We start from the raw sequence: 15,312 nt of genomic DNA on the forward strand, positions 1-15,312 counted from the left end.
CGGAACGTCTTTTTAAAGATGCCTTTCCGTTTGTGTGTTATTCCTGGTTGCAGTCGTTATCTCTCCGCTTCTGACTGCCACAATCGCTGTCTTACGTGTCTGGACACTGCCCACGCGGAGACATCGTTCGTGGATGAGTCATGTCCTCATTGCGAGAACTGACCATGGCAACGTTGCGGTCGCGGCTTGATAAGCTATCGAGCGCAGCATCGGAAAGTGGGCTCGTGCATTCGTAAGAAAGCAAGCCACCCCAGCGGCTCCCCGCACCAGTCCTTCTACCAACGGGTTTGAGGCCGCATCAGTTAGCACTGGGGCTGATTTGGGGACATCAATGGGACCACCTCTGCCAGGTATCCCCCCACGGACCTCCCATCCCCAGCACACTCGCTTGCCCCAGTCGGGCTCTCGGATGAGACCGCCGGCTCGTCTCAGGATGAGTTCGACCTCTCGTGTGGCTCGTGCTTTCCAACCTGTCGCGATGGCTGACCCGGACCGTCCAACTCGGCTACGTGATTCAGTTCGCCAGGCGCCCGCCCAGGTTCAGCGGTGTCCGCTTCACCTCGGTCAAAGGCGAGAACGCTGCTACCATGCGTGCGGAGATAATGACCCTTCTGCACAAGGGTGCGATAGAGCCTGTCCCTCCAGCCGAGATGAAGAAATGGTTCTACAGCACTTACTTCATCATACCGAAGAAAGGAGGTGGGTTGCGACCAATCCTGGACCTGCGAGTACCGAACTGGGCTTTGCACAGACTCCCGTTCAAGATGCTGACACAAAAACGCATTCTAGCGAGCGTCCGGCATCTAGATTGGTTCGCGGCAGTAGACCTGAAGGACGCGTACTTCCACGTCTCGGTCTTACCTCGACACAGACCCTCCCTGCAGTTTGCCTTCGAAGGCCAGGCGTACCAGTACAAGGTCCTCCCCTTCGGCCTGTCCTTGTCCCCTTGCGTCTTCACAAAGGTCGCAGAGGCAGCCCTTGCCCCGCATAGGGAAGTGGGCGTCCGCATCCTCAACTATCTCGAGGACTGGCTAATCCTAGCTCACTCTCGAGAGTTGCTGTGCACACACAGGGACCTCATGCTCCGGCACCTCAGCTGACTGGGGCTTTAGGTCAACTAGGTAAAGAGCAAGCTCTCCCCGGTTCAGAGCATCTCTTTTCTTGGTTTGGAGTTGGACTCAGTCTCAATGACGGCGCGCCTCACGAACGAGCGTGCACAGTCTGAAGACATTCAGATGAAGGACAGCGGTTCCACTGAAACTTTTTCAGAGGCTCCTGGGGCATATGGCATCCTCAGTGGCGGCCACACCGCTCGGGTTGATGCATATGAGACCGCTTCAGCACTGCGCAGGACACATCGCGTGGCCATCACGCCGATCTGTTGCTGACTCTTCAGTCCTTGGACCGACCTTGCATTTCTACAGGTAGGGGTTCCCCTAGAGCAGGTCTCCAGGCACAGACGCCTCCAAGACGGGCTGGGGTGCCATATGCAACGGGCACACAGCCGCCGGCTCCTGGACTGGCCTGCGGCTGCATTGAGTTGTAGACAGAACTGCTCGCCCTGCAGAGGTTCCGGCCGTTGATCCAGGGCAAGTACGTGTTGGTCCAGACGGACAACACAGCAACAGTAGCATACATCAACCGTCAAGGTGGTCTACGCTTCCGTTGCGTGTCACAACTTCCCGCCATCTCCTCCTCTGGAGTCAGCAGCGCCTCAAGTCGCTACGAGCCACTCACATCCCGAGTGACCTCAACTGTCGCTGTCACGTCAGGTTACCCTCAGGGGAGAATGGAGACTCCACCCTCAGGTGGTCCAGCTGATTTGGAGTCGATTCGGTCGAGCAATGGTAGACCTGTTTGCTTCCCAGGAATCCTCCCACTGCCTGCTTTGCTACACCCTGACCGAGGCACCCCTCGGTATAGATGCGCTGGCACACAGCTGGCCCCCTGGACTACGCAAATATGCATTTCCCCCAGTGAGCCTACTTGCACAGACCCTGTGCAAGGTCAGGGAGGACAAGGAGCAGGTCATCCTAGTAGCACTCTACTGGCCCACCAAGACGTGGTTCTCGGATCTCACGCTCCTCGCGACAGCCCCCCCCCCCGGCGAATTCCCCTGAGGAAGGACCTAATTTCTCAGGGACGGGGCACCATCTGGCACCCACGACCAGACCTCTGGAATCTCCACATCTGGCCCTTGGATGGGATGTGGAAGAACTAAGTGGCCACCCGCGGTGGTAGACATGATCACTCAGGCTATGGCTCCCTCTACGAGGCGCCTGTATGCCTTGAAGTGGCGTCTGTTCGCTAAGTGATGTTCTTACGGATGCGAAGACCCCCAGAGATGTGCAGTCAGATTGGTGCTTTCCTTCCTGCAGGAGAGGCTGGAGGGGCAGCTGTCCCCCTCCTCCTTGAAGGTGTATGTAGCTGCTATTTCGGCTCATCAGGATGCAGTAGATGGTAAGTACTTGGGGAAGCACAACTTGATCATCAGGTTCCTGAGAGGTGCTAGGAGGTTGAATCCCTCCAGACCGTGCCTTGTCCCCTCATGGGACCTCTCTGTAGTCCTTTGGGGTCTACGGGGAGCTCCCTTTGTGCCCCCTTTGTTGGGAGGGACACCCCCCGACATAGACACTTATGGCTCCCAGTCGGTTGACAAATTCCTTGGTGAGAAAATTTTTGGTGAGAAAAAAGAGGAAAAGAGGCCTCGGCTGGGCTAGCCTGTCCCTATTGTTGGGCAGTTGACTTGTTCCTGAAGGACCATTTGATGCTCATAAGAGCATTGGGGGAGGTTACGTGATGGCCTGGTGCGCTGGCTATGAGGCACACAGCGGTCTGCCCTTCACACACTGCCAGTTCACGTAACACAGTTCAGATAGTTGTGGCGTTTTTTATAGGGAACCCTAGTGTCATGACATCGACACAACGTTGAGTGAGTGACAAATAGGGAATGTCATGGTTACTTTCATAACCTCTGTTCCCTGATGGAGGGAACGAGACGTTGTGTCCCTCTTGCCACAACGCTGAACTACCCGCTGAAATGGCCGGGAACTGGTCTCGGCTCCTCAGCACAAAACTTGAATGAGTGATTGCATACCAGCTCCTTTTATATTTATGGCATGCAAATTCCACTCGCCAATTCCCATTGGCCTTTTTTCAAAAAAGCAGAGGTGTTTGGGGCTCCCTAGAGTGACCCCTAGTGTCACTACATCGACACAACGTCTCATTCCCTCCATCAGGGAATGGAGGTTATAAAAGTAACAGTGACGATTTCTGTCCTAAACAATAATAACATGATCAGCTGGAGATTTGATTTGATTATTCAGTTTTTTAATCTAATATTACCTGTATACTAAGCTGTGACAGAAAACCTATAACCTACTTATTCTAGAGATTTTATACACACATGCAACACATACATAGTGAAGTGAAACTAATGTTTTATTGTTTTGTGGATAAATTAGGTACCGGATAATGACACAGAGTTGGCAGCATCAACCAGAAGACAGGCCAAACTTTTCTACAATCCTTGAAAGGATTAACTATTGTCTACAGGTACATCTTAAAACTGAAACATACAGAACAACAGTGGATTTGTTTGGAATGACGCTACCATTCTACTCATACTCATTTTGCAGAATGCAGTATGTATAGTGTGCACAGTATGCAAATGTTCTGCATGCATGGATTACCCGGATGAGCAACTACATTTTCCAAAATATGCAGTATATAATCAGAGCACTACCAGAGACTTGACCTTACATGTCCACAAATTTTCCTTCCTGATTAATTATTCGATTGGACTGCCAGAAGTTATATATTTTCAGAGATGATAACTTGATAGCACTCGCTGAATTAAACATGCAACATAGTGAAACAATTTTGCACACTATTATTGAAACATTTGAAACAAATACATTAAAAATATAAATGAAAATGATTAAAAACTATATATTTAAAAATTAACATTTTATTTTATTTTATTGTTATTATTTAGTAAAAGATGAATTAATAATTACGTTTAAGTAATTTCTAATTTTCTCATATACAGTGTACATACTGTATATACAGTACTGTGCAAAAGTCTTAGGCACATAAGATGTTTCACAAAAACATTTATCTTAAAATGGTTATGTATATTTTCAGCTTTAGTGTGTCAATAGGAAATATACATTTTAGACTCCCAAACATTACTTTTGCAAATAGAATAGATCAGAATAGAAGAACAGAGAGCCCTGCAACAGATAGCATGGCCCCCACAGACCCTCTACTGAATATCGAGTCAGCCTGGGATTAAATGAAGGGATAGAAGCAATTGAGACAGCCTAAACAGGTAGAAGAACTGTGGCAAATTCTCCAAGAAGCTTGGAACATCCTATCTGCCAACAACCAAGAAAACTGTGTTCAGGAGTACCTAGGAGAACTGGTGCTGTTTTGAAAGCAAAGGTGGTCACATCAAATATTGATTTAGCTTTTTTATGTTTACTGGACTTTGCATGACATTAATTGATAAATGAAAACTATTTATGCCATTATATATATATATATATATATATATATACACACTACCAGTCAAAAGTTTTGAAACACTTGACTGAAATGTTTCTCATGATCTTAAAAATCTTTTGATCTGAAGGCGTATGCTTAAATGTTTGAAATTAGTTTTGTAGACAAAAATATAATTGTGCCACCATATTAATTTATTTCATTATAAAACTAAAATTTAATTAAGCAAAATAAATAAATAAATAAATAAATAAAAAGTGTTTTAAATTGATGACTTGGACAAAATAATAAAGAAAAGCAGCCAATAAGTGCCCAACATAGATGGGAACTCCTTCAATACTGTTTAAAAAGCATCCCAGGGTGATACCTCAAGAAGTTGGTTGAGAAAATGTCAAGAGTACATGTCTGCAAATTCTAGGCAAAGGGTGACTACTTAGAAGATGCTCAAATATAACACAGTTTTGATTTATTTTGGATTTTGTTTAGTCACAACATAATTCCCATAGTTCCATTTATGTTATTCCATAGTTTTGATGACTTTACTATTATTCTAAAATGTGAAAAAAAAAAAAAAAATATATATATATATATATATATATATATATATATATATATATATATATATATATATATATATATATATATATATATACTGGCAGCCAAATAATCTGCAGGTTTTGCTCTTATTGAAAGAAATTGGTACTTTTATTCACCAAAGAGGCATTCAACTGATCACAATATATAGTCAGGACATAATATGTTATCAGTAATAACATAAAAAAGTGCTATTATTATTTGGAAAACATTTTTCAGAACTTCTTCAAAGTGTTCTTATCCAGAAATGAGCTTTGCAGATCCTTGTCTTTCTAGCTGTCAGTTTGTCTAGATACTCAGGTGACATTTCACCCCATGCTTCCTGTAGCACTTGCCATAGATGTGGCTGTCTTGTCAGGCACTTCTCATGCACCTTACAGTCTAGCTGATCCCACAAAAGCTCAATGGGGTTAAGATCCATAACTCTCTTTTCCAATTATCTGTTGTCCAATGTCTGTGTTTTTTTGCCCACTCTAACCTTTTCTTTTTGTTTTTCTGTTTCAAAAGTGGCTTTTTCTTTGCAATTCTTCCCATAAGGTCTGCACCCCTGAGTCTTCTCTTTACTGTTGTTCATGACACTGGTGTTAAGTGGGTAGAATTCATTGAAGCTGTCAGCTGAGGACATGTGAGGTGTCTATTTCTCAAAGAGAACTTATCCTCTTGTTTAGTTGTACATCTGGCCTTCCACATCTCTTTCTGTTCTTGTTAGAGCCAGTTGTCCTTTGACTTTGAAGACTGTAGTGTACACCTTTGTATGAAATCTTCAGTTTTTTTTTTGCAATTTTAAGAAGTGTATAGCCTTCATTCCTCAAAACAATGATTGATTGAAAAGTTTCTAGAGAAAGCTGTTTATTTTTTTTTTGTTGCCATTTTTGGCCTAATATTGACCTTAAGACATGCCAGTCTATTGCATACTGTGGCAACTCAAAAACAAGCACAAAGACAAAGTTAAGCTTCATTTAACGAACCAAATAACTTTCAACTGTGTTTGATATAATGGCAAGTGATTTTCTAGTACCATATTAGCAATTTATCATGATTACTCAAGGATAAGGTGTTTGAGTGATGGCTGCTGGAAATGGAGCCTGTCTAGATTTGATCAAAAATAACTTTTTTCAAATAGTGATGGTGCTGTTTTTACATCAGTAATGTCCTGGCTATACTTTGTGATCAGTTGAATGCCACTTTGGTGAATTAAAGTACCAATTTCCTTCCGAAACAGCAAAATCTGTACATTATTCCAACTATGGTGACTTTTGGCTGCCAGTGTGTATTAATATATATATGTATTGTTATGTATTATAAATGTAAAAATCGACAGTCTTCATCAACAGCAATTTAGATTGTCTGATTATGTTAACTTTTTTTAATCCCTCCACCCCTAGGATCCAGATGTGGTGAATGTGCCTTTGCCTGTTGAGTATGGCCCCATCCCTGAGGAAGAGGAACGGGTGCCCATGCGTCCCGAAGACCCGTCTGCCCCCTCCTTGCTTGTAACCCCTCAGGGTGCAGGGGACACATCATCTGCCTCTACTGCCCACCCCGAGCAGACCAAGAGAGATGGGGAAGCCCTACTAATGACCAGCCATTCCTCTGACAACAAAGCCCAACCTGCGCCGCCTCCTCAGTCTCACCCCCATCACCACCCACACCCACCGGTAGCCACTGCCCCCATTCCTGCTGCCAAACCCTCTTCTACTCCCCTGACTACCCAAGATGGAGGCCATGTGAACCTGGGCTTCATGCAGGCCCACCCCTCAGAGAAGGAAAGCCGCAATGGGAAGCCCACCAACCTGTGGAACCCAACCTATGGCTCTTGGTTTCTACAGCAGCAACAGAAGAGGCAGCAGGCCCAGGCACAGAGGCAGGTGAGTGGCCCACGTATCCCAGGTGAAGGGCAAGAGCAAGCAGGTCGAACTGTGACGGTCTCAGAAGCTCTTGGCCTGCAACAACAGCACAAACAGCAACAGTACCAACAACAGCTCCAGCACCAACAACAACAGCAGCAACAACAACAAGGTTTGTGTCGTCCGCTTTTGCCTCCACCTCCCCCACCTGGCCCCGCCCCTCTCCTCTTGGATTCTGCCACCCTAGCTCCAGTTCCGCTCTACAGACTACGTCACTTCCCATGTGGGAACATCGGTTATGGCTACCAGGAGCAAGGCCTGCCCATGGAGCCAATGTCTGGCCCCCAGCCTCCCCCACCTCATCCTGGCCAGCAGAGGCCCATATCTCTGGCTCGGGCAAGTGGTCCAGAGGACAGCCGCCCACTTTTGGTCACCATGGGTACGGTGCAGGACCCCAGACTCCCTAAAATGGAAGGACACAATGCCACTGTGCTGTAATCATACACTTTTGTCTTTCTCAGTGCCCACTCTGCGAAACACTGTGTGGTCGATCTGCGTCCAACTGTACCAAGCCCCTTTGTACTTTTTCTTTGTGCTTTCAAAGTGACGTGGATTGAACTGATTGGAATGGTTCGACATTGGAAACTTTCTCTAAATGTCTCACTCATTGATTTTTTGTCATTTGGATACTGGAACAGTACTGTTTTGTTTCAGAAAGCCACATTTGAAAACTTGATAGACAAAAAAATAAATAAATATAAATAAATAAACTGATAAAGCCCTCACAAGGAATAATTCAATGAAAAAGACTAGATTATAATGGTGATATTTTTTCAAAAATGGGGGATAAAAAATAAAAACGGGTTTGTTGATGTTTGCCTGCCTGCTTATTTATTTATTCATTTGTTAATTTATTATTTGGAGGTCATGTAAATCATTAATGGGTGTGCTTCTGAAAGCAAACAGCCCCCATTCATTATGTATCATTTTGTTCACTCTTGGACTCGGTTGGCTTTTAAACTGCCACAGTTTTGATATAACATCAAAATTAAAGGATAAAAGGAATTTGTAATGGCTTGCGTGTGAGACATGAATAAGTGTTTTTGGCAGCTGGTTGCTTAATGTGAGGTGATAATGTGTTGCCATGGTGTTGGAATGGAAACATTAGTATCTGGTAAGGGACCAATGAGTGAAGGCCTTTTTACATGACTTGCATTCGCTTCAACGCTTTAGTTACAGCCTTAAATGGCACACCCATTGACCACACAAAGTTGGTTCAATGACCATCTGATGTATAATAGGGATGTGCACAGATAGTCGACATTCGGTTTACCGTTCGATGTATCAGTATTTGAATACCCAAATCACTATTCGGTTATTCTACATGTGCAACAGAGGTCTTCAACCTGACCAAAGCTCGATGAGTTCCGACAAACCGGCAGGTTTTCCGGCCAGATTTTGGGTCAGTTTTTCAAGTATAGGGCAATTTAGGGGCTGTTCAAACATGCTTTTGCATGCATCTGCGCTGTTTTCTTTTGTTTTAGATCAGTGGTACTGACATGTGCTGGACGGACATCTTTGACTGTTGCACTGGCTGAATCTCACTTTTTTTTCTTTCAGCACCTCGTGTAGAATAACCGCATTTTTAGACACCGAGCAAAGATAAAAAGACTTTAATTTTTATAAATGCATCTCGAAACTCCTGCATTGTGTTTCGTTTTTTGTGCTGCATTCTGAAGAAGAGTACTTTTTGTGACTGATAAGGCAGTCACACACCGGATGAGAAGCGCCAGTACACACAAAAGTTACCAAGGTTTTTCCCTTCTTCAAGAATGAACAATGCTAGAGTAAATAATCTGGACATCCTTTGATAATTATTTGGGTCGAATTTAATGGAAAATGCACTCCGTGGCACGGAAGAAATTTGACCAGCCTCCGGAGTCGGAGCTGGACGCCATCGAGAGATGGTGAGTGTGACGGCGGTGTGCGTACCTTCATTGAAAACAGTTGTTTCGAATTTTAGAACACACTATGTCGTCTGTCAGATGTGTCCGGTGTGTGCAGGGTTGGGGAGTAACGGAATACATGTAACGGGATTAGGTATTTAAAATACAAAATATAAGTAACTGTATTCCACTACAGTTACAGTTTAAATCATTGGTAATTAGAATACAGTTACATTCAAAAGGTATTTTGATTACTGAAGAGATTACTTTGCATTTTATTGTCATTTGTTTAATTTAATATTTAGTCCTTTCAGATGGAAAACATTTATACATATAAATGATGTGATCCAAAGTGCATTTGAACAGCAGTGAAACACTTTCTTATGATGTGTTACATTCACACGTGCAAACAGAAAAGTTTGAAGTAAGTTTTGAGCAGAAGAAATAGAAATAAACCTTGTGTAAATTGTCAGCTTTACGCTAAGCTAATTTTACATGCACGTTACCAGGCACGATCATATTATTCTTATCAAGAATATTCACGTTGGATCATAATTTCTTTTTTTCTAGTAATACCTTTTTTTATTAGGGCAAAAATCATATGCTTGATAATAATTTGTGTATTGTATTTCTGTAAAAATCAGTCAAATTGATCTTGTTTTAGAAACAACACTGCATAAGATATTTAGGTTTTTCAGAGAATGTATTTTTAACATGTGCATTTTGTCTTACTGTTCTGGCAGAGTTTTTATAGTCAAAACAAGTGAAAAAATCTACCAGTGCTGAAGAAGTAATCCAAAATATTTAGAATACGTTACTGACCTTGAGTAATTACAGTTACAGCATGTATTCTGTAATCTGATTGGAATACATTTCACAAGTAACCCTCACAACCTTGGGTGTGTGACACCCTAAGCCTCGTCCAGTGTGCAACCACATTTGCACCATGAAACATGATTCCAGTTTATTTTTCACTGAGCAAAGTTTCAGTGCTCGATAATCGTTAAGACCATGTTTTTTCCCTTTTGCTGTGGTGTGCATATTTTGTACAATAATTAGACAAGTTCAATGTAATTTGATTTTAAACCATTTAAAAATCAAAGCACCCAGAAGAGGCTATTTAACCGCAACTGTGTGACTCCACACACATGACAATATGTGTTTGCTGCCTCACGGATGTGTGTACCTACCTGTGCAGAACGCATATAGATTTTATCATTTGAAGATGCATGTATTGTGCTATTTAGACTCATAGCTCACTGTGCACTTTATTTGCTGCTGTTTTGAGTAGTGTAAGGAAAGTCCATTACAATAAATATCCTTTTATTCCCGCATCCCAACGAAAAAACCATTTACTGTTCATGAAACCTTGTGGTTAACCAAATTTTAAAAATGGTTACCATGCACATCCCTAATGTATATTGCACACAAAACTCAGTCAGTCAGATGATCTCTTCCTGTCTAAGTTGACAGTTCTTGGCCAGAATAAGCTGTAATGTGACCAGACTTTATGCGAAAGTCAAAAGTGAGATATAAGACTCGAGTACATGAGACTAGCGCCATTTTGACCTCCACATAAATCAGTTTAAGAGGTAGCTAGGTAGCAAGACAGCAGGATGTGTTCTTTGTAAACAGAAATAAATAGTGAAAGCAAATGAAAGCGGCAACGTATTTAAGCATAGATACATTGCAGACAAAAAGGACTCAACGTTTTTTTTTTCATTCGTTAAAATGCCTGATATGCATTTGACATATGCATTAACTGAATTTCATTTATCTAGCTTTTATTTACAATTCGGTTTATCTAGATAAGCACAAATCTCTTTTTCATCTTATTATGATTTTTGTGTCAGCACCAGCCACCTAATAAAACGGCATGCAAGTTGTCCGATAATCATCGACTCTGCTTCGCTTGACTGTTTTTTCAGTGTCGCAGCCATGGATTTAATAGGCTACACGTTTCTATCACGCTGTGTCAAGGTAAAATAAGTTAACTTTTAAAAACGGATCTCAAAATGTAAGGATCTGTAGCTTGATGCTTCACTTCAAATAGCTGCCGTGTTTCATTTGTAAGGGCCTTACTCCAACTGCTGTTTGAAATCTTGATGTTGGCTGTGTAAGATTAAACTCCTGCATTTAACTTTGAGAAATAAGGCACTAATACCACTCATTCCATTAGTTTCCTCTGTAGCATTGACATTTGTCATTGAACTGAATTTATTTTGTGTACAGTACATAAGAGCCTTACACCTGTTTCAGAACATAATTTACTGTTCTTCACTCTTTTGGTTTCTGTATCTTTGAATAAAGGACTTTAAGTCTATTGGTCAAGAACATTAATTTTCAAATATATTTTGACCCGTTAATGTTTAACCAGCCATTGTTACAGGAATATTGCTTACTGTTCAGTTCTATCAAGCTGCTACTTCAAAAGCAAATGTTGTACATTCTTTTTTGTACTATTTCATTTTCTGTAAGAAAGATCTGTAGTGTCTTGACTGTGAGGGTTTTCAAAGGAACATCTTGTGGGTTACTATTCAGAGAATGACTTTTTTTGTTAGCATAAATGCTGTTCTGTTGGCATAAATAGCATATTTATTTACATTTTAAAGAGAGATTAATTTTTTTTTTTTAAGTATTTTTAAATTAGTGTACAGATGTACTGAGGTTTGGATCCATCTGATATTGATAATGGAAGAAGAAAAGAAAAAAAAAAAATCTGAGCGGTACTGCATTAAAAAAAAAAGGAATTTTTTTTTTTCATTGCATTTAGTGACCACACTTGTAAAAATGTTGTAAAACCTTACTGTATCATGTATCTGTTCATCTCTGTATTTTGACATTCAATGATGCGATTTGAGATATTAATAAATTGCTATTTAATAACTTTGGTCTCCCTCCCAGGCACAAAAAGTTTATTAATAACTACCATAAGTATTAAATATATAATAACAAAACATAAAGTTAAAAAAGTTAGTAAAACATGTTTTTAAAGATAACATGCTGCCAAATAAGAATGTATAAAATGAATACTACAACTATAAACTAATATAAAATCATAAGAACAAAAACAAAAGTGGTTTTGCACAATAAACACTATGCATATAGAAGTCATGGCAACATAGTAAGCATCCTGTTGTGAGAATTAGGGTTCTTTGTAGTTTACAAGGTGTTACACGTGGTGATACACATTTCAGGCAAAACAAATGCTAACACATGCAATGGGATGCATTGTACCATCCAAACCAATAACTTGAGTCTCTTATTGCGCAGTTGTTACTGGGAGGCCCCACCTCAAATTTGGTCTCTGACCCCTAGCCTGCATAATTAAACCAAACATGCATTTTAGTTTGATGAGTTGTTATCCATTCATGCCCACAGAACTGAACGTTTAAAGAAGTTCTGTGTCTGTGCCTGAAAGGGTTTGGTGGGTGGGTCTTGACCAGAATATGCTTCAAAGTGGACCAAGGAGACATTCGTATAAATTTGATACTAAATGGTCAACAGGGAAGGAAATTTGGGGCAAAGTGACTGGTGGGTGGAAGTGAGGGAATTTGCTGGTTATAACCATTTTGTGTAGTACATGGTAAAATTAAAATAAATAAATAAAAACTTTTGAAAGGCAAAAACAAAACAGACTGTAAAATATAAGTTTTATTTGACAAATCTGACAAACACCCTTTGCACATTGCATGTATTAATTTTACATTTTGCTACTAAAATACTACATTAAAATTCAGACAAACACAGTGCTAAGCAGAGGGATGTATAGACAGTACAAAATACCTGTAGAAACTCCAACTTCCATTGGGAGTTATCTTTTAGAACACTAATTATTATATATATATTTTGATGCAATGTTTGCAAATTCAAATTGTTTCACTATCATGTATTTAATATTAAGTTTAAGTCCTTACACCAAGTAAATATGTTAAAATCAACATTTTATTTTTTATTTCCTCAGTGTAAAATGATATGATCATTGAGGAATCAGTCAATGAATGGTACAGTTTCACCAGCTATGGAGAACAGCCATTTATAGTTTTGTTTTTAAGTTTGATTATTTTGTGTGTTTAAGTTGAAACACAAACAGGCCTGAGGTTGTGCAGGCAATTTTATTTTAATATAAACCAACAAGCCTGTCCTTTTGTGTTTAGGAATCCAGCACTCCTAGCTGTCATCATAGAGCCTAGAGACTGGTGAATTGTGTAATTATTTGGGGAGAAATCATTATGCATTTTAAAGGAGTGGAAAATAATGCAAGCAAATTAATAAATAAAAGAAACTTAAATTAACGAAACTTACAACAATTATAAAAATGTTACAGTTGTTTGAAAAATAAAAGTTTGATAATAAGCAACAATTTTATTCAAAAGTAAATTCAGCAAAATGAGTTTGTCAATCTTTTCTCATTAAGCACAGTGATTTCTAATGTAAACATGGAGAATGCTAACTTCTGTATAATGTGTCATCTTAACAAATATCTGCTTCTTTGATTCAAAGCTTTAACATACTCTGTTTCTACTCAACACATCCATGACAATGCTTCTGATATGGGTATTAAAACAAAATAAATAAAAAATAAAATACTATAAAAATAAATAATGGGAGATCTTCAGGTCTTATTTTAGCCATCATTTTAAGCAACTTAAGTCTTTAGTGGGTTGAATTTCATAAAAACTGTAACACAAATAAAAAAAAAACAAATCAAACCTGTAAGGAACAACTACTGCATTATCTGTTGAAAATTCAAGTACAATGAATTTTACATCTCTGATTGGATTACGTTAGTGCGTAAAGTGCTTATCATTAAGTGCTCTCGCACCAAGATGAAAGATTAAACGTTTCTGAATGCAAGTGCCATGTTCTGAAGTGTGTCCTATTGACAAGAGCTTACAAACTACACTATGCTTTGTGACTCTTTAGGGAGGATTTGAGAAGCTGATATAATCACAGTTGAAAGTGATTAAATCGTGTGAACTACTTAAATCCTGCTGCTTTTCAAGTTATTGTCTTCCTCCACATTCCATTTATTAAAGTGCTCAGATATTGTTACCGTTTACTTTGTCAAATCCAATCTCAATTCAAACCTCCAGCTAAAATTAAAACATTCTCAGCAAGGAAAACTCCCCCCCATAGTTTATCAGCTATGAAAGTTTAAGTGCAGTTCTGAAAAAAATATATTTTCAAGTCGGCATTAAGTGTAAGTTCACCCAAAATTGCTTTGAAAATTCAGGAGGAGAAATTATGAAGAATGTTGACACTGTTCTTTTTCCATACAATAAAAGCAAATGGGGAATTTAGGTCCCTAATATTATTAGGGATATATTAATATACATTTTTATTATTAATATTATAGGGATAATATTAATATTTACTTTTGTGTTCCACAGAAGAAGGAAAGTCATATGGGTTTGTGACAATATAAGAGTGTGTAATGGGTGAACTATCCCTTTAAGTCTTCAAACAAATCCATGAAAACAAAACTAACAGAAAGACAGATGGGTTGAGAATTAGATAGCCCAAGCTTCTGCAGAGTGCTATGGTCTCAGCTGCTTTCATCCACCAGCTTGGCTCCGTTGATACCACGGTACGTGACCCTGCTGGGTCGCACCAGAACCCCATGGCCAGGTCGGCAGCTGAAGTAGCGTCGGCTGCCCACAGATCCATCATTTTTTCCCTTCGGGTTCCGCAGCTCAAGGCCCAGCCATAGGCCGGGGGCAAAGTCCGCTGTGCCAATGTAGCGGATGGTGCCCATCTCATTGCCACTAATTAGCAAGACCTGCATGCCCAGGTGGAGTTTGACTGTGCCATCTGAGCCAGAGGAGCTTGTGGTGCCACCCACTCGGTTGGGCCCCGTGCCAGCACTGCTGTTTGCTCTTGACGGCCCCCAGCCAGTGCTGACCGTGCTCCATCGGCGCCGCAAGTTACTGGAACGGTTCCTGAGAGAAAACAACAAAAGCATTTGTCTTTATATATATATATATAATCACATTCTCATTTGAGAATGATATATAATAATAATAATAATAATAATTATAATACGTTTAATTTATATAGCACTTTTTCTAGGCTCAAAGCGCTTTACGTGTAAAAACAGACATAAAAACATCAAAACAAAACACTAATACAATACAGTATACACAAACACAACACAATGTCCCAGAAGTCAAATTTATAATCCGGAGCAAAAATGTGGATTTGCACATGTCCGACCCAACAGTTCAAACAAAACGAGCAGTTGGGGAAAAATGACATGACCAGACTAGTCCCTCATGGAGTGGGGGGAATCAAGCAACCCACGTCGACCTGCATCTCCAGCACCACAGAACCAAAATGAGTACAAACTCCAGGATACCAAATGGTGGATGGGAACATAAGATAATGACAGGCACCATGCCACAAAATCCCTAAAATCT

The 15,312-nt window shown here is 40.5% G+C and overlaps 2 protein-coding genes across 5 annotated transcripts in view; one reads left to right on the top strand and one right to left on the bottom strand.

Annotated features, from left to right (window-relative positions):
- LOC127411211 (ALK tyrosine kinase receptor-like) overlaps nucleotides 1-11,661 on the top strand; it is a 710,256-nt gene extending 698,595 nt beyond the window's left edge. Inside the window, exons 28-29 of the mRNA XM_051646605.1 lie at nucleotides 3,465-3,555; nucleotides 6,486-11,661. Of these exons, the coding sequence (XP_051502565.1) occupies nucleotides 3,465-3,555; nucleotides 6,486-7,445 (1,051 nt within the window). The 3' untranslated portion in view covers nucleotides 7,446-11,661. The remainder of the gene's footprint in view (nucleotides 1-3,464; nucleotides 3,556-6,485) is intronic.
- An 871-nt stretch (nucleotides 11,662-12,532) lies between these two features.
- Nucleotides 12,533-15,312, bottom strand: part of LOC127411218 (CAP-Gly domain-containing linker protein 4-like) — a 99,938-nt gene continuing 97,158 nt past the window's right edge. For all 4 annotated transcript variants that reach the window (XM_051646619.1, XM_051646620.1, XM_051646618.1 and 1 more), the window contains one exon: nucleotides 12,533-14,835. In XM_051646619.1, the coding sequence (XP_051502579.1) occupies nucleotides 14,442-14,835 (394 nt within the window). In that variant the 3' untranslated portion in view covers nucleotides 12,533-14,441. The remainder of the gene's footprint in view (nucleotides 14,836-15,312) is intronic.

The sequence above is a fragment of the Myxocyprinus asiaticus genome, chromosome 20 (genome assembly GCF_019703515.2).
Source record: "Myxocyprinus asiaticus isolate MX2 ecotype Aquarium Trade chromosome 20, UBuf_Myxa_2, whole genome shotgun sequence".
Lineage (NCBI taxonomy): Eukaryota > Metazoa > Chordata > Actinopteri > Cypriniformes > Catostomidae > Myxocyprinus > Myxocyprinus asiaticus.